The sequence below is a fragment of the Eptatretus burgeri genome, chromosome 4 (genome assembly GCF_056783735.1).
Source record: "Eptatretus burgeri isolate ZD-2024b chromosome 4, Ebu_testis_v1, whole genome shotgun sequence".
Classification (NCBI taxonomy): domain Eukaryota; kingdom Metazoa; phylum Chordata; class Myxini; order Myxiniformes; family Myxinidae; genus Eptatretus; species Eptatretus burgeri.
The window spans coordinates 75,460,626-75,480,625 of record NC_140964.1 but is presented as its reverse complement, the minus strand read 5'-3'; the positions used below and the strand labels follow the sequence as shown (position 1 = coordinate 75,480,625).

General features: G+C 42.4%; 1 protein-coding gene across 7 annotated transcripts in view; it reads left to right on the top strand.

Moving 5' to 3' along the window:
• Positions 1-20,000, top strand: part of LOC147028385 (transcription factor AP-2-alpha-like) — a 167,440-nt gene that overhangs the window by 97,926 nt on the left and 49,514 nt on the right. The window contains exon 8 of one of the 7 annotated variants that reach the window (XM_085878712.1): positions 8,972-9,537. The exons of the other annotated variants lie outside the window; for them this stretch is intronic. Within the exon in view, the coding sequence (XP_085734838.1) occupies positions 8,972-9,026 (55 nt within the window). The 3' untranslated portion in view covers positions 9,027-9,537. Of the gene's footprint in view, positions 1-8,971; positions 9,538-20,000 lie in introns of those variants that run through there. 7 annotated transcript variants of the gene reach the window in all.

The window sequence follows — 20,000 nt, the reverse complement described above, 5'->3', positions numbered from 1 at the left end:
ATATATATATATATATATATATATATATATATATATATATATATATATATATTGTCGCGAATTCGCGCCCGCCGGTGTGCGATCAGCCACGTGACTCGAATCGCGGCACGTCGCCCACCGGACGGACAATTCTGTCGTGACCCTCTCGGACTAACGCCGGGAGCCAGTCACGGGTGGGCCTTTCGGCCTCACCACGATCGTGCCAATCGGCCACCCGCGTGGGATAGGGTTGTTCGCCAAACTCGACCTACCTGAGTACCCACGCGGATGGTAGACCGGGCGATCGCACCTCGGCGCAGGTCGACTCCGGACACGGGCCACTTAAGCGACGCGTTCCATGCTATCGGGATAACCGAGCGGTGTTATCGTCGGCCTCGACGGTTCCGATTAATTATCGGGCGTATTAAGCCCACGACGAACCCGTTATGTGAAGCAATATGGAGATTCAATTAAAGAAAAGACGAAGCGAAACGGGAAAACAGTTCAACACAATGCACATTTATTCCGCGGCACACGGAGAGCACACATATACAGCCAAACAGAATGCACATATATCAAATGCTGCAAAAGAAACAATGACGCAGAGATACTACCGACTACGCGAGCACACGGCAACACTTAAACAGTTTTACTTTACAGACGGCGCCAACAACACATTTACTCAAAAGTAAAAGAAAAGGGCCACCCTCAAAGACAAGGGGGCAGACGGGGCCTGTGGGCCAATATTTGCACGGGACCTGAAGGAGCGGTCAGGTCCGCGAGACCGGGCGGGCCCACCCGCGTCTTCGTGATGAGCCGCAAATGTGGCAGCGCGGAGGTGCCCCGTCTTCGTGCTCCTTCGCGGGTTTCGTTGGTACCGCTTGGAGTGGGGTGGGAGCGGGGCCCCCTTTTCGCATTATCTCAGCGCGGGGGAAAAAGGGGGGGGGGATTGTTGATGCTCTGGGGAAAGAGTATAGCTGGCTTGCTTGGGTCCCATGACGAGCGATTCCACCGCGACCTCGTTGCCGACCGCCGTCTTCCTTGCCTCGGACCTGAGCTCCTCGGACTCTTCCCCCAATTCTCCTCAGCCCGACTGCCGAAAACCACCGGGACGCCCTCGCCTCCCGACTCCACTCCGCTCTTCCAAACTGACTCTGCCTCGCAACAACAACTCTTGCGCAACAACTCTTCTTTCTCTCTGCCCCAAAACTCTCTTCGCTTTTCTGCCACTCTCTGCTTTCAAAACTCTCTGCCTTCAAAACTCTCTTCGCTTTTCTACCACATACCTCTGCTTTTCTGCTCGGCGTTTTATAGGCCGGCAGGAGAACCCATATGCAAATTTCCGGATCAGGATGAGCTCGGGGGTGGAGCCACGCTTGCCCATTGGACGGAGGAAAAGGGGCGTGAATCTCCCCTGATCCTAGAATTTGCATATCTCGATTCCACACAGACGCGCCTGGAGGCGGGGCCAAGCCGCCCCGCGCTTGCTGATTGGACAGATCAGAAGTGGGCGGGTAGCATTCCTGAAACGAATTCTCCTCGGAAAGGCCGCATTTTGCACTCGCGGCTCGGCGCGTATCTTGTACGAGCCCAGGACAGTCCGACGCTCGGTGCTCACAGGTGACGCGGGAATGGCGGTAGAAGGAGGGAGGTGAGTGTGGTGGAGGGTTTATGGTGGTGGTTTGATGGTCATGGTGCGTTTGGGAATGGCATGATGCGATGATGTGGGAGCGAGTTGTGAAGGTAAAGGTCGTGGCTGTTGGCGTTGTTGTTGTTGTGAAGCGGCGTTGTGGTTGGTGGTTGTTGTGTGATGGCGGTTGGTTCAAAATAAAGATAGAACAGAAAAACGGCTATCTCAAAGCGTCGCAGCCCGAATGAATCACATTTATTCCCTCAAAACAACGGGTTTGGGGCTAACTAAACATGTACTTTCAGAGATATCTCACCTATGGGACCTGAATGGTGGTTTGCGAATTTCCACAACCGTAACACTATATATGGATCCATCCATCAGGACCATATTCTGTGCAGAGCGTTGGTGCAGCCAGAGCAGTCTCCTTGGCTTTTTGGCCCAATCGTGAACAGGTCGCCACCCTGACACAGGATACCAGCAAGCTGGCACTCATTTGGCCGACCTCAGAAAGATGACAGGCAGAGTCCACCCTGCCTGGTATTAATTTAACATCCGAATGGGATTTGAATTCAGGATCCTCAAATCCCAAGCCCACCAACACCAGGCATATATATGTATGTATATGCATATATGCACATATATTTTTAATATCTATATTTTATATATACTAGTACATGCCTGTACGTGCATGCCCGTATGTGCATGGCCATACATGCAAAAAAAAAACAAACCCAGAAGGATTGTGATGTCATAGCACGTGAGTGGGGCGACTGAGCTCCAAAAAACAGGTCGATTTTGCACTTTCCCTTAAAAGCATGAAACTTGGCACATCGTTAGAGTAACACCATACAATGATTTTAGTCCAAGGGCCACCGGAAATTGCACCCCGTATGGCGGCCATCTTGGATTTCAAAATGGCCACCACTGTGGACCTGTTTTGTTTAATATCTCCGAAACTACAGGGTGCCCCACAGAAACCAGGAAATTTGAGATTTTGACATTTATTTTGCCGTATTTTACCATTTCAATAAACGAACATATAATAAAGTGTGTCTTTGTTTTCCACTACATGTAAGTTTCCTTTTGTTTTGTTTGAAAATAAAGTGTATCTTTGTTTTACACTACATCGAAATTTGCTTTTGTTTTGTTTTAAATAAACTGTACCAAATTTCCTGGTTTTCTGTGGGGCACCCTGTCGTACAGATATCGAGACAGTTGAAACACCTATAACAACATTTTCGGGCTCTAGGAATGCAATGGTGACATTAAATGTTTGAAAATTGTGGCTGCCATCTTGAAATCCCGCTATGCACAACTATTTTTCTCCAAAGATCTATGCTCATATTTCAGAGACAAATACATTTTTGATGCTTTAAAATATTGACCAAACTATGAAACTGGTCGTAGTTATGCATCTACTCATTTCAGGGACATCATCCATTGTTATGGTGACTGCACAAGTGATCAACCCAACATAGGCCCATTCATCTGCAACTGGAGATGGCAAAGCGCATCAAACTTGTGGATCCATCCAAGCCAGATGCTGAAATGGGTCGAGTTACTCAGTGGGAACTCTGCATTCTTTGTCAACAGAACACCACTGAAAAGGTTCAGTTTCCCAGTCAAGGAAAAGGTGAACAAGGTGAAGCAACACTCCCAGGGTACAAAACATCGACTGGTAATCTGCTCGAGTTTAATAACCTCGGTCTGCTGCCAAGAACAATAAACATTGACACATTGGATGAAGGTCATGGTGTTGAGGCAGCTTTCATTCCTCATAATGCACGTTGGCATAGGTCGTGCAGGCTTACGTACAACAATACAAAACTGGAACGTGCAAGGAAGCGTTCTAAAGATATACCGGCTGATGATGCGGAAAAGAGAGGGAATGACAGGATCCTAATCCGAACCGTTGATACAGATGTTGTCGTACTTGCAGTTTTGGCAACTCAGAGACTTTCTGTGAAGATATGGTTAGCCTTTGGAACAGGGAAGAGCTTGCGATTCCTCCCTGCACATGACATAGCCACTGTTCTCGGCCCTGAGAAGTCTAAGGCCCTCCCCATGTTTCATGCACTGACAGGATGTGACACTGTGTCAGCGTTTGCTGGGCGTGGTAAGCGAACTGCATGGGCTGTATGGGAGTCGTTCCCAGAGCTCACAGATGCACTATCTGAAGTCAACCATGAACAAACAGATATAACTGAGTCCTGTATGAGCATTATTGTAAGATTTGTCATTTTGATGTATGATCGCACAAGTACCTGTAGTGACATTAATACAGCACGAAAGAAACTTTGCAAAGAAAGGCAGACCTCTGGAATCAATTCCGCCTACACACCATGCTCTGGTGCAGCATGTTAGGCGTGCAGTGTACCAAGGAGCATTATGCTGGGGCCAGGCATGACATGCACAACCTGAGCTCCCATGTCCAAGTGAGTGGGGCTGGGAAAAAACATCCGACGGTCAGTTTAAACCGATTTGGACAACACTACCGGAAGACGCAAAGATCTGCAATGAACTTATCCAGTGTGGATGCACAAAAGGATGCACTGATCGCTGCAGGTGTAAGAAGTCTGCACTTCCATGCACGTAACTTTGTTCTTGTGATGGGGAATGCAACAGAGACAAGAAAAGTCAAGTGACGGTAACTGTGTTTTTTTGCCAACTGCTTGTGATGTTTTCTTGATGGTTCATTCCTTCACATATTGTGCTCACTGATGATAGTTTATGTTAGCCTTTGGATGGTGGCTATCTTGGATTATAAGATAGCTGCCACATATTCAATCTCACCATTGGATTCCTAGTCCCCTAAAACGTAGGTATAAGCATTAAAACTGTATTGATATATTTAGTACTTAATGAGATATTGAGAAAAATAGCTTGTAAATGGTGGTCTTCTTGGATTTCAAGATGGCAGCCACAATATACAAACATTTTATATAATCATTGGATTCCTACACCCCTAAAATGTGGTATAGGCGTTAAAATTGTATTGATATCTTTAGTAATTAATGAGATATTGAGCAAAATAGTTTGTCAATGGCGGCCATCTTGGATTTCAAGAGGGCAGCCACAATTTTCAAACATTTTATGTCACCATTAGCTTCCTCGAGCCGTAAAATGTAGGTATAGGCGGTTCAACTGTCTCGATATCTGTACTAGTAAAATATATTTAACAAAACAGGTCCACACTGGTGGCCATTTTGAAATCCAAGATGGCCACCATACAGGGTGCAATTTCCGGTGGCCCCTGGACGAAAAATATTTGTATTGTATTTCTCTAACCATGTGCCAAGTTTCATGCTTTTAAGGGAAAGTGCACAATTGATCAGCTCAAGGTGCTGTCACACCTTGACGTTTTAGCCAGCAATGGCAACGTATAAAAATGTATGTAAAACGTTGGCGTACGCTGAAGTTTTGAGGTTTTTTGTTTTTTTAAGTTTTGGTCGTTTTCATAACGTGTTGGTCGTATGCATAACGTATTAGTAACAGGCACAGAACATTTCGTTTTCTTATAGATAACTTATACCAACGAATGCTTAGCCTGTTGTCGGCGTTCACAACCTATGCTCAACGATAGTTTAACTTAGGCATAGCGCGCTGCACGTATCGCCGACGAACTCGTGGCGTAGCCTGTTAAAAACCTGCCGCACGCTGATTTAAATCATAACCACCTGAAAATTGAAAGTGTCAACCACGCAGTCACACCTTGACGATTTAGCCAGCGTATGCCGACCGATGAAAAATGTGTCTAAAACGCTAGCACATGTCGAATACTGTCTGGGTAAGTTATGTATACGTTAGGAGTACGCTGAAAAACAATGAAGTATGCTGTCATATTCCATGGTACGTCTAGTATGTTGTGAAATTTCAAGCATGCTGAAAATTTTACGACGTACTCGACGTATGGCTCACAAGTTCCGCATACGCTGGCATAAGTTCTCGGCACTCTCCGCGATTGTTGTCACACGTCGGACATGCATTACTTGTAAGTTACTCATAAGTTGAAACACGTCGAGGTAATGTTTGGCATACCCGAAACTTAATTTTTAACCTACGAGTAACGTGCTTTGAAGCTATGTGTAACGTATCTCAAACACACATTGTCGTATGTAGACGAATTTGATTGAAGTCTTCCGGCCGACCACAGAACTTACTGAACGTGTTTCTAACCTACATCTACCGTATAATGGCGATTTGGCAGCGTTTAGGGGAATTGGTATATAAAAATGGGGTTCACACAGGAGGAACTCGTCAGTGTTCCAGACTCCATGTTGAGTAGCTGTCAATGTCAGTAGTATCAGTAGTAGTTGTATTAGGTGAGCGTGTTAGTAGTAGTAGTAGTAGTAGTAGTAGTAGTAGTAGTAGTGGTAATAGTCGTAGTAATATTGGTATTGGTCATAGGTGAGCGTGATGGGGAGGGTGTGGATGATGATGGATCCTCGTTGCATCCACGAATAGGAGACTACTTTGCACCATTGTTCGATGTTCTTTTCGGCTAGTTTTTTTTTCTCATTCCTACGATGAACTATTTTTTTGTTTCAGTTTTTCAAGTATTCAAAACGACTTGGACAAATGCATAATGTACTAGTAATGAACACAGAACGCTTCGATAACTTATAGATAAGTTATACCAACGATTGATTAGCGTGTTTTAGGCGTCCACAACCTCTGCCCAACGATAGTCTAATGTATGCATAGCGTGGCAGCGTATCGTCGACGATTACGTGAGGTTTTCTAGTCATAGGCTGCAACTTCACTTTTAATAAATGTCTGTCACTCGCCAATTGTTTTTGGACGCTGGTGCTTGGCAATTGAAATCGTTTCCATTGAACGAGTTAAATCGCTTCCACAGCACTGCAGTCACGGCACCAACAGCAGCAGGCTCAGTGCCAGCCTCATGCCAGGCTCAAGCGGATCCCTGTAGAAGGTGTACTGCTTGGTTATCCTTGGACCCGCTCTGGCTAACAGCTCGTCGAACATCGCTGGGGGAATTCGCAGGAAGTTTATGAAGGATGCATGGTCCTCATTCTGGAGTTCCACCATGAGCTGGTCATATATGCCGTAATGGCGTCACCTCCCGATCCATGGTCTGACCCAGTTCCTTCTCCCCCGTTCACGTCTTCTTCTCCCGGCTCTATTGGCACGCATCTGGTGCAGTGTCAACTCGATGAAGTCATGTTGATGTTGAAGGACAGGTAGGTATTGTCGTCTCAGCGTTGCCGTATCCTCCATCTCTTGGAACGACATGGACATGTACTCACCACGAAGTCTAAAAAAAAGACGGGTTCCTCCTGTGAAGCTCCTTTTTATATACCAATTCCCCTTATCGCTGACAATACGCCATTATACGGTATCTGTAAGTTAAAAACGCGTTCAGTAAGTTCTGTGGTCGTCCTGAAGACGTCAAATACGTCTACATACGTATTTGTGCGTAGGACATGCTTTACAAATAATTCCCAAGCACGTTACTCATGGGTTATAAATCAGTCACGGGTACCCTAAACATTACTTTGACATGTTTCGACGTATGAGGAACTTTCAAGTAACGTGTTGCGAAGTGTGAACAACATTCGTGCTTACAAAACGTTACTCATAGGTTAGAAATAAGTTTCGGGTACGCTAAACATTACCTCGACGTGTTTCGACTTATGAGTAATGTGTGTCAACGATCGCATAACGTGCCTACAACTTATGGCCAGCGTCACGGAACATGTGAGTCATACGCCGGCATACGTCGTAAAATTTCAAGCATGCAAAAATTTGAGGACAACCCAAAAGTACAACGTTTAAATTGCCAGTGTACTACAACGTATGGCAGTGTTTTTCAGCGTGCTTTTAACATATACAAAACGTACCCAACGTATTCGACGTGTGCCAGCGTTTTAGACAAATTTTTCATAAATCGGCATACGCTGGCTAAATCGTTAAGGTGTGACAGTGGCTTAAGCCGCCCCACTACGTGTCCTGTCATTGGTTTGGTAAATAAATGGCCATAACTTGGGAACCACTTGTCTGATTCATATCAAACCTTGAAAAGGCACATCCACAGGGCCCCAGCAATATACCTGGCAAGTTTCAATTTGATCGGACCAGTGGTTGTCGAGAAACAGTGGTCGCAGACAGACGCACAGAGATTGCTGGAATTATAGATAGATGATGTCTCCACTGAATCATGTTGGGAGGGGAGCTACCGGAGCTGTGTGAGTTGTTATAAATATATTGTTTGTTTGGTTCCGGTGCTATCGGCCAAATTATGTTGGATTTTTGCATCTATTGCTAAAAGGAAAACCATCCTTCCTTGTGTGTAGATGTTTGTGTGTTGCATAACCTGCTGCTCACTTGTACTAACAGGTAATGGTACGAACTCGACACCTCTCATCTGTTGATATGGATATATCTCATATTCCTATATTTCCATGAATCTGATTTGTATTTAGGAACAGAACAATTGTGGTTAACCATTTTGTAATTGCCACTTTCATCTGAATCTTCAAAACTTATGTTGAAAAGACTATTTGAATTCAAGATTTTGTGCTCACAAAGGCCGGTTAAAAGTGCCTGGTCAGCAGAACCATGTCAGTGCTTGCGCAAAAGGCCTCATTTAGCATTCATACGTCATTTTGAAAGTCTTGTATTTATTGGAATAAATCCCCTTAAGGGGAATTTATATTACTCAACCTATCATTATCAAAAATAAACAGTTGTAAAAATGCAGCAATAATTTGAGAAAAGGTAACAAATAAAGTCTTGTTACAGATAATAATTGGGATTCCTATTCCCCAATTTGGGGATCATTTCCTCACATGGGTATCGATTTGTATCAATTTCCCAATTTGCGTATTTATTTATATTTCCAATTGTTATCTCCACTGTCATAGAATATTGAAATGGTTGTGCTTTATGGAAAATTAACTTTGAAGAATCACATCTTGTGTAAAGATTTAAATTACCAACGAACAGTTTGAGTTCTTTCCATCCGATCTTACAAGCAGCAGCTTTGTCTACCTATGTACAGGCCAACTATGAGGTTTGACAGCTGAGGTTTTGGCCAGAACAAGAAATGACCAAATCAAAGGTTGGAATCAATATTATTTTTCAATTTACTTTTCCTTAAAGTCTACTTATTTTAAAGGTTCTCCAGCATATTAATGCCAGCGTTTGTAACTCTTCCTTACTGGTGCTCAAAATACTCTTCCACTGTATTTATTAGTTTTCCATTGCTTCTAAAGATATATCTACTGTATTGAGTTTTTACTTTGGACTTGGAAACAAGGTTATAGTTGAATAGAGTTAAACCTCATGGATACGAGGATTGAGGAAGGATTATGATCCCCGTTTCTGCTCCTTTTGCAGTTGCAACGTGAGAGTTGTTGGCTGGAGCATTGTCCTTGAGAATCAAAATTCCTAAACTGGGGTTTCCTTGTTGTTTTTCTTTGAGGTCTTCCTTCCATTGTTTTACATTACTTTCCGAAGTAAGTAACATTTGCAGTACACATTTAAATTTCTTACAATTGATTATCAAAAGAAGAAGAAACGCTTTAAATGTGGGTCCTTTTGTCGCATATACTTGTGTAGACAATATTTCTCTGAGTTTGCACTTAATTTTGGACTTTATAAGCATTTAATTTTGATATAGTTTGCATTATCTATAAAGTGAAATGACCATGGGCGTTATACATATTATGTAGCGCATATCTGTAAATAGCTCCATATCATTAGATGTTAACTAGTTAATAAAAGCGGAGGGAAGAACAAGTGCTGATTGATACTGATGGTAGGTGAGATGCATTGTTGTTGAAGTAACAATGAGAATGCTGGAGTGAGATTAGAATAATTGTTACACCAGAAAAAAAATTAAAGAATGCTTGAACTCACAATGGCTGCACATACTTTCTGCTTTGCGCAATACTGTTTTACAAGTCGTCTTACATTTTACATAGAAAGGTTTAAGCTCATCAGTTGGAGAATGTCACAAGAAACACTCAAAAGATGTTGGTCATAACCTGGATGGATGACTTAAGCCTCGAGCTGTGGCCTGAGAATTCAGAAAGCTGCTTCTTTAGCATTCCACAAGGTGGGTTATAAAGGGAGACCGACAAGAATAAATGCCTCAGGACACTAGAAAAGTGCACACAGGTGTACAAATGGGTCAAAGGTCATGTGGCTGTTGTTGTCCTGCCTGACTGCCCTTATGTTGGGACAGTTATCGACTATCCTAACGAAGTTTTGAAACACTCTATGCTCATTGTGGTTTCTTTGTCTCTAACAGACAACGATGATAACAGTCTTAATGTGACATGAATCTGTAATAACGATTATTTCATTCCTTTTTAATGATTTGTTGTTGCTGGTTGGAATGTGGCATTGCTGCCCATCAAAAATAATTTTTGTTCTTGATAGAAGTTAAGGCTCTGATTGCAAAAGGGATGTTTATGTGAGCGTTTTTCTTCTATCGATTGCAAAAATAGATTTATGATCATGGATACAATATTAAATGCAATAAGAATCTTTAGTCCAACAAGGTGGCACAGGTAATGTTATTCGAGCCTTTGAGCTCTCTCATCTGGGTTTGATTCCCAACCTGAATATAAACTGTCAGATGGATGCTTCACAGACAGAGTGTGCTGTCTGTCAGTTTGGATGTTAAGCAAGACACTCATCTGCTGGCATTAATGCTGATGGACATTCTAGTTCCCATGGTGTCTTTCAAGGAAGAGAAAGTGAATTATTGCTGGTAATCTGAACAAACATAAAATTCTTTCCCCAACTCCGTGTCCAAAGTTGAATCCCCAAATTGGGGCTCTGGCACCAAATCACCCAACATAGACCAATGGACCATGGTAGAGTCTGAAACAAGGCCAGGATAAGTAACAACGTAATAATAATGAAAGTAATAACAAAAAGGACACAGTGGAGCACATACCTCCGCCATTAACAAGATTCACAAGAACATATCAGGCCCAATAATTTTTTTGAAATATCATGCATTACCAGCGACAACCAGCAACAGTACTGCATCATTTTTGGCCCAATCTCTCAATGGTGAAGAATCACTTTAAAAATTAAAAATTCTCGTTTCTGGATCTGGATTCGGATCTTCACCAAAATCGAAACAGTTCAGCCTTGTCATATACCCAACCTGTCCACCAAGTTTCATCAGAATTCATCCACAACTTTTTGAGATATTGTACTGTATATCATTGTCTGTCCGATCTCTCAATGGTGAAGAATCACTTAAAAATATATCGCATCCAGATCTCGATCCGGATCTTCAACAAAATCTAATGTTTTCATCCTTGTCACACATGCAACCTGTCCACAAAATTTAGTCCGGATCCATCCATAACTTTTTGAGATATCCTGCTCACAGACAGACAAATGAACAAACAAGCCGGTAGGCGACGAGGGATTCGCTAGGATCGAAGCGCTGGATACGATGCTTTTCATTCTGACTGATCCATCGATGAAGATTCATTGCCAAGACATATTGGTTCATATACAATTGTTCCTCTGCCTGGCTAAATTTTTCCTATTGCGTATTTTGCCAACTGGCACTCCTCGTAAAAAATGACAGTAAATAGACACCCTATTTTTGAAGGACTACCATTTGAAAAATAATCGGTTTGCTGGTTTGTGCTGTGGAGCCTCGCGTTGCAGACACACACACGCACACGCACACGCACACGCACACGCACACGCACACGCACACGCACACGCACACGCACACGCACACGCACACGCACACACACAGACACAGACGGAAAACACGATAAACTTCTCTCAATGCTCTTGTTTGACCACACCTCCTGAGCAACACAATATTTTTCATAAGCCACGCCCACTTTCCTACGCCACTCCCACTTTAAATAATAAATAATTGGAGGTGGTGTGTGGGTCGTGGAATCGTTTACGGAAAATAAATAAGTAATTGGAGGCGGAGTGTGGGTCGTGGAATCGTTTTCGGTAAATAAATAAATAATTGGAGGTGGTGTGTGGGTCGTGGAATTGTTTTCGGTAAATAAATAAATAATTGAAGGTGGTGTGTGGATCGTGGAATCGTTTACGGAAATTAATTAAATAATTGGAGGCGGAGTGTGGGTCATGGAATTGTTTACGCTAAATAAATAAATAATTAAAGGTGGTGTGTGAATCGTGGAATCGTTTATGGTAAGTAAATAAATAATTGGAGGCAGTCTGTGGGTCGTGGAATCGTTTTCGGTAAATAATTAAAGGTGGTGTGTGGGTTGTGGAATCGTTTACGGTAAATAAATAAATAAGGTGGTGTGTGGGTGGGGAATTGTTTTTGGTAAATAAATAAATAATTAAAGGTGGTGTGTGGGTCGTGGAATCGTTTACGGTAAATAAATAAATAAATAACTAAATAAGGTGGTGTGTGGCTCGTGGAATCGTTTACGGTAAATAAATAAATAATTGGAGGCGGTGTGGGAGGGGAATCGTTTACGGTAAATAAATAAATAATTGGAGGCGGTGTGTGGGTCGTGGAATCGTTTTCAGTAAATAAATAAGTAATTGGAGGTGGTGTGGGTGGGGAATCGTTTACGGAAATTAATTAAATAATTGGAGGCGGAGTGTGGGTCATGGAATTGTTTACGCTAAATAAAGAAATAATTAAAGGTGTTGTGTGAATCGTGGAATCGTTTATGGTAAGTAAATAAATAATTGGAGGCAGTCTGTGGGTCGTGGAATCGTTTTCGGTAAATAATTAAAGGTGGTGTGTGGGTTGTGGAATCGTTTTCGGTAAATAATTAAAGGTGGTGTGTGGGTTGTGGAATCGTTTACGGTAAACAAATAAATAAGGTGGTGTGTGGGTGGGGAATTGTTTTTGGTAAATAAATAAATAATTAAAGGTGGTGTGTGGGTCGTGGAATCGTTTACGGTAAATAAATAAATAAATAACTAAATAAGGTGGTGTGTGGGTCGTGGAATCGTTTACGGTAAATAAATAAATAATTGGAGGCGGTGTGGGAGGGGAATCATTTACGGTAAATAAATAAATAATTGGAGGCGGTGTGTGGGTCGTGGAATCGTTTTCAGTAAATAAATAAGTAATTGGAGGTGGTGTGGGTGGGGAATCGTTTACGGTAAATAAATAAGTAATTGGAGGTGGTGTGGGTGGGGAATCGTTTACGGTAAATAAATAAATAATTGGAGGTGGTGTGTGGGTGGTGGAATAATTTTCGGGAAATAAATAAATTATCGGTTTACTGGTTTGTGCTGTGGAGCCTCACGTTGCAGACACACACACACACACACACACACACACACACACACACACACACACACACACACGGAAAACATGATAAACTTCTCTCAATGCTCGTTTGACCACACCTCCTGAGCCACAATATTTTTCATAAGCCACGCCCACTTTCCTACGCCACTCCCACTTTTCATCAACCACGTCCACTTTCCCTAAGCTCCGCCCACTTTCCTAAGCCCCTCATAAAAAATGACGGTGAATAGACACCCGATTTTTGAAGGACTACCATTTGAAAAATAAAACCTCAATCAAAAATCGGCTCAAGTAAAATTTTCTAAATATCTCGAAGTGTTTAATTCCGAAGTCTCGTTTCTCCACATTCAAAACTGAAGGACAAGTATTTAAAATACTGTACGCGGTTTTTCGGCCGCTGCACAGCAACGGGTGGTTGCTTGGCAATGAAATTCAAATGCGCACCTTCCCAGTATATATTCCACCTGTTGGCAAAGTTTCATCAAAATCGGTTCGCTGGTTCGTGCTGTGGAGCCTCGCATTGCAGACACACATACACACAGACAAACAGACGGAAAACCCAACAATAAGGGATATCCAGCATATATAGCGAATCCAATAATAAGAAGACATCATGCAGAGCCCCATCTATCTATAATTCCAGCAATATCTGTGTGTCTGTCTGTCTGTTTGTTTGTTTGTGACCACCGTTTCTCGACGACCGCCGGTCCGATCCAATTGAAACTTGCCAGGAATTTTGCCGGGGACCCGCAGATGTGCCTTTTCGAGGTTTGATATCAATCGGACGAGCGGTTCCCAAGTTACGGCCATTTTACTGCTTTTTCAGTGTTGAAAAGGTGTATATATGGCAGCTGAAGGTGTCGTTCCACCTTCTCATGCCAATTTTTTCCCAAATTATTAATAACCGGACGACCACCGGTCCGATCGGATTGAAACTTGCCAGGAATATTGCCGGGGACCCGCGGATGTGCTTTCTGAGGTTTGATATCGATCGGACGAGCGGTTCCCAAGCTACGGCCATGTATCTGTGAACCAATGACAGGACACGGTGCCATGACGTCACGAATGACGTCACAATGTTTATTAATTATTTTTTTTTGAGGGATTGATGTCACAATTCTTCGTTTGGTATGACGTCACAATCGACACTGGGGACCTGGGTATGTGCCTTTCTCTGGGTATGTGCCAAACTCCCAAGGTTTGATTATTATTCAAATTATTAATTAATCCCAAGGTTTGAATTTTCCCGAGGGTAACAGCTGTTTCCCAAAGGTTTGAAAGCTGTTTTTTTTCCAAAGGTTGGAATTAATCGTTGTGCTTGGCAGACATTTGTGAATACATTTACAGAGGGAGGGGGGAGAGAGAAGGGCGAGAGGGGGGGAAAGAGAACGGAGAGAGGAGGGGGAGAGTGAAGAGCGAGAGAGGGGGTGAGAGGGGGGCAAGAGAGGGGAGGGAGAGAGGAGGGGACAGAGGAGGGGGGAGAGAGAAGGGCGAGAGGGGGGTGGGAGGGGGAGAGAGGATGGGGGAGAGAGTGGGGGAAGGGGGGGGGCAAGAGAGGGGAGGGAGAGAGGGGCGAGAGTGGTGGGGCAAGAGAGGAGGGGGACAGAGGAGGGGGGAGAGAGAGGGGGGGCGAGAGAGAGGGGGCGTCACAATTCTTCTTCTTCGTTTGATATGATGTCACAATTGATGCTGGGGACCTGATACTGCAGGCATGAAGCTGCACATACTGGCACGCATCTACGGGCCACCCCTACGGGCCCGCACTAGTACTTGCAAAATCCACAAAACAAATTTGACCTCAAAAATAATTGGTGGTTGAATTCAATGACCAAAGATGTAACTCCTCTTCAAATTTCAAATGAATTGGATGAAAATTGACAATTTTAGAAATTCGGCCTATGTTGACCTTTTGGTCTGTGCGACCTCGAAAAATTGGCTGGTTTAATCCAGCGACCTAAATATAAATCCTCTTCAAATTTCAAGTAAATCGGATGATAATTGAGATGATGATCTACAGATGATGATCTGTAGTTTTGGAGGATTTTAGAAAACTCAGCTGAGTTGTTGACTTTTGTTCTATGTTGACCTTTTGACCTCAAAAACAATAGGCTTCTTCCTTATGACAAACTGTATCATGCGGTGAAGTTTTGTGCAAATCGGTTTAAAATTCTGACCTGTAGGTGACAGGCACACAGACAGACAGAATGACAAAATCGCCTGACCAATATACATGAAAAATCTTCGATTTTGCAAGTAACAAGAAAGATGTCGTTCAGAGCACAATAGTTGCGAAATCTAAATAAACAATGTGCTTCCAGGTTTTGATTGGTGAACCAAATGAATGAAATATACATTGGCTTGCAAAAGTATTCACCCCCGACCAATAACACCACATTTAGATGAATTACGAATTATGTTTAAAAAAAAAAAAATTCCAAATGAACTTTTTCATTCATAACTAAAGAGAACAAATTAAATACCATTGTAGTTGAGGCAGGTTACATGTCAGCAATACCTGCCAAAAACATGTACAAATCAAAATTCACTGGTTGCACAAGTATTCAGCCCCTTCAGTCAATACTTGTTGGAAGCACCTTTTTCAGCAATGACTGCTTTGTGTGTTTTGGAGTTGGTCTCCACCAACTTTGCACAGTGAGATGGTGAAACCTTTACCCATTCTTCATGTGAAAATTGCTCACGTTCTGCCAAGTTTGATGGGGATCATCAATGGACTGCAATCTTCAAGTCTCACCATAAATGTTCGATTGGGTTCAATTATTATTCAATTGCTTATTTATATTTCATCATTTATTTATATTTCACCACACTCAAAGGGATAATAAGTGACTTTGAAATCTTCTTTCACCCTCTTCTGAACGGTGCTTCTCCACCATTTTATGTCTGACTTCTTTGGAAAACTATTTGGTCTTCATGTTTGCCTTGTTGGTTGACCAATTGGTTGCACCTTAAAACTTCTGAGATAAGTGGGGGAGCTTAATTTTTAAAGTTAAACCTCTTATTACAAACAGGTGAAATCTATCACATTTATTTTGTAACCATTCAAACAAATAATTTGCTTCTGAAGTGATTGATGGTAAATTAGGCAAAGGGTTTGAATACTTTCAGCAAATGAGAATCATCTGATTTTTCTCTGTTCATCGAACTTATTCACATTTTATCTGCATTTTTGGAGTAGTTTTGGAGTGGCTTGTGAAGACACTATATATAAAGTTTGATTTGAAAACATTATGAAATATGATCAGGAGACATCAAAATGTGAAAACTTTGGAAGGAGAGAATACTTTTGCAGGCCAATATCCAGATTTTTTTCATTTATTTATATTTTCATATGTGGATGCTTTCCGACAGTTCTGTGATTTTTCCTGGTGTATCAGCTTTGATGTCCGTTGGCACACAAAATTATCATGCTTTCCCATTTATGCCTGGTGTTGGCTTAATGATGAGTGGTGGGCTTTGGATCCTTGGGTCCTGAGTTAAAATCCCGCTCAGCTGTTGAATGAATACCAGGTGGGGTTAACTCGGCCTGTCATCCTTCCGAGGTCGGCAAAATGAGTGTCAGCATGCTGGTATCCTGTGTCGGAGTGACGACCCGTCCAGGATTCTGCCCAATAGCCAAGGAGACTGCTGAAGCAGCACCAACACTCTGCACAGAGCATGCTCCCAATCTCCTCCTCTCCTCCTTTCCCAATGTCTTTGGTCACTCACCTGCATTTTTTTCATTTTCTTTTTTTCATTTATTTATATTTTCATTTGGGGATGTTGTTCGGTGATTCTGTGCATTTTTCTTGTGCACCAGCTTCCATATCCATCGGCAAGCAAAATTTCAGCTTTCTATGTCACCCAGAAAGTTCTAATCTTTAATATCAGTGAGTGAGTCAGTCAGTCAGTGGTTAGAAAGAGCATTATATATACATGTTGGGTGTGCTTACACATTGTGTAAGCATACAAACCATAATTTCCCCATTGTCTTGGGTCGCTCACCTACAATTGATTTTTCGTTTATTTATTTACTTTATTTTTAGGTCAGCTCGCTGACCTAATAAAACCATTCGATGTCCTCAGGTCCGTCCGTCTGTCTGTCTGTCTATCTGTCCGTCACCAATTATTATTTTTCTATCTCCTCCAAGACGTCTCAGCCGATTGAGTTCTAACATGACACGATGATAATACGAGTTGCTCTCTATAGATCGTCTGAGCCCTTTTTCGCATTTTCGCCTTGGGGTCAAGGTTACAGGGTCATCAAGTGCAAAATGACCGATTGGTCGAATGGCCTATAAGGAAGCATTGGACGGCTAGAATGCATCATGGGTTTCATAAGGATTATTAAGAAGATTTAATTTGACCAACTAGTTTCTCGTTACCTGTGCCGTCTGGCCCAGTTTATTGGGCAACACGAGGTCCGTTGACTTCAACACGGCTTCGCGTGGTTATTTTAAGTTAAATTTAAATTTGTTTTCACTTTTCATCATCGCTAAGGTTGATTAACACTCGGTTGCATCAAGTTTTGTGAAAATTGAATGTTGATATCCTCGGTCTGTGTGGAAGGCATTGCAGTGAGGGGTAGCTTGTATGGGCTTCCATCCATTTCTATGCCATATAACGAGGCTGTCTTAAGTTCTTGTTGATTTCTGTTTTCACTTTTGGGACCTTCTGGTGTAGCTACACGTTTATTGAAGATAATTTTCATGCAAATCCGCTCAGAAACACACTTTTCATGAGGAAAATATATTCGATTTAAATAACCGTGAGACTGGAAGGGACACCACATGCTTTCCGTTCGCTGCTTCACCTCGTAACCTTTCCTCCTGAGGGACTGCTTATTCATAGCGTCTGTGAGATTAATGTTTATATTTTAGATGTGGGGACACCGGGCATAGTGGCGTGCGCCTGTAATCCGGCTACTCGGAGGCTTGGGTTGGAGGATCGCTTGAGGACGGGAGCTATGCGCTGGACCTCGCTATGAGAGGGTGTAGGGCATTCCGGAATCATGGCAAAACCCAATCCTTATCCCTGTGTCGTAAGAGGCGACCAGGGTTGCGTCAGGAAGGGCATCCGGCGTAAAACCTGTGCCAAATCAGTATGCGGATCATAACGGATGATCCGCTGTGGCGACCCCAAACGGGAGCAGCCGAAAGACGAACAACAACAACATTTTAGATGTGGGGATGTGCTCTACAAGTATCTGAAAGAATTCCGGTGAAAACGGACGTTTTAAGACTTTGTTAGGGCATTTCATCCGACGGTGAGCTGGCTGGTCACGTGATGCTGCGCAGATGTGCAGGGAGCGAGTGATTGAGCTTCTCAATGGCCACCAAACCCGTTCGGGTGTATTATTTTCATTTTTTTAATGTTTTCATTTAAGGATGTTATTTGACGATTCTGTGAATTTTTCCCATGTACTGACTTCTATGTCCATCAGCACGCAAAACTTCAGCTTTCCACATCACCCAGAAGGTACCGACCTTTAATATCAGTGAGCCAGTGGTTAGAAAAAGCCATATATATATATATATATATATATATATATATATGTATATATATATGTATATATATATGTATATATATATCTTCTTCTTTCGGCTGCTCCCATTAGGGGTCGCCACAGCGGATCATCCGTATGATCCGCATCGTGATTTGGCACGTTTTACGCCGGATGCCCTTCCTGACGCAACCCTGGTCGCCTCTTACGACACAGGGATATGGTACACCTATTTTAACCAGGGTATACACCGGCCCAGTATACTGGTACTCATTTCGCCGACCTCGGAAGGATGACAGGCTGAGTCAACCCCCTGGTGTATTAATTCAGTGGCCCAACGGGGCTTGAACTCAGGACCTTTTGGATCCCAAGCCGCTGCCCTAACCACTGCGCCAACACTAGGATATATATATATATATATATATATATATATATATATATATATATATATATATATATATATATATATATATATATATATATATATATATATATATATATATATATATATATATATATATATATATATATATATATATATATATATATATATATATATATATATATATATATATATATATATATATATATCTATCACTGAGCAGCCGAGCGACACTGCCAAGGACGTACCGGCTAAAAGGAACAGACCGTTGGAAATAAAGTCCTGACTAAACTTGGATTCGGATCATGCTGGATCAATGGAAGGAAAGAAAAAAACGAGTAGGGAACATTCCTAATTATAAGAATTTATTTACAAGCAGGCGAGGAAAGATGTGTGGCACAGTGAAGATTTATTGTTGTGTGTAATGCAGGGATTGAAAGAAGCGTGGTGCGACAATAAACAGGCAACTTACAAAAAGGGACACAGAGCAGACTTAACGCGAAAATAATAACAATAATAATAACAAGCCGGTAGGCGACGAGGGATTCGCGAGGATCGAAGCGCTGGATACGATGCTTTTCATTCCGACCGATCCACCGACGAAGATTCATTGCCAAGACGTATTGGTTCACATACAATTGTTCCTCTTCCTGGCAAGATTTTTCCTATTGCGTATTTTGCCAACTGGCACTCCTCATAAAAAATGACGGTAAATAGACACCCTATTTTTGAAGGACTACCATTTGAAAAATAATCGGTTTGCTGGTTTGCGCTGTGGAGCCTCGCGTTGCAGACACACACACACACACACACACACACACACACACACACACACACACACACACACACACACACACACAGACACACACACACACACACACACACACACACACACACACACACACACACACACACGGAAAACCTGATAAACTTCTCTCAATGCTCTTGTTTGACCACACCTCTGAGCCACACAATATTTTTCATAAGCCACGTCCACTTTCCTACGCCACTCCCACTTTAAATAATAAATAATTGGAGGTGGTGTGTGGGTCGTGGAATCGTTTTCCGTAAATAAATAAATAATTGAAGGTGGTGTGTGGATCGTGGAATCGTTTAAGGAAAATAAATAAAAAGGTGGAACGATGGTGTAGTTCCTTGCAAACACTGCATACACACCTGAAATGACGGTAAATAGACACCCGATTTTTGAAGGACGACCATTTGAAAAATAAAACCTCAATCAAAA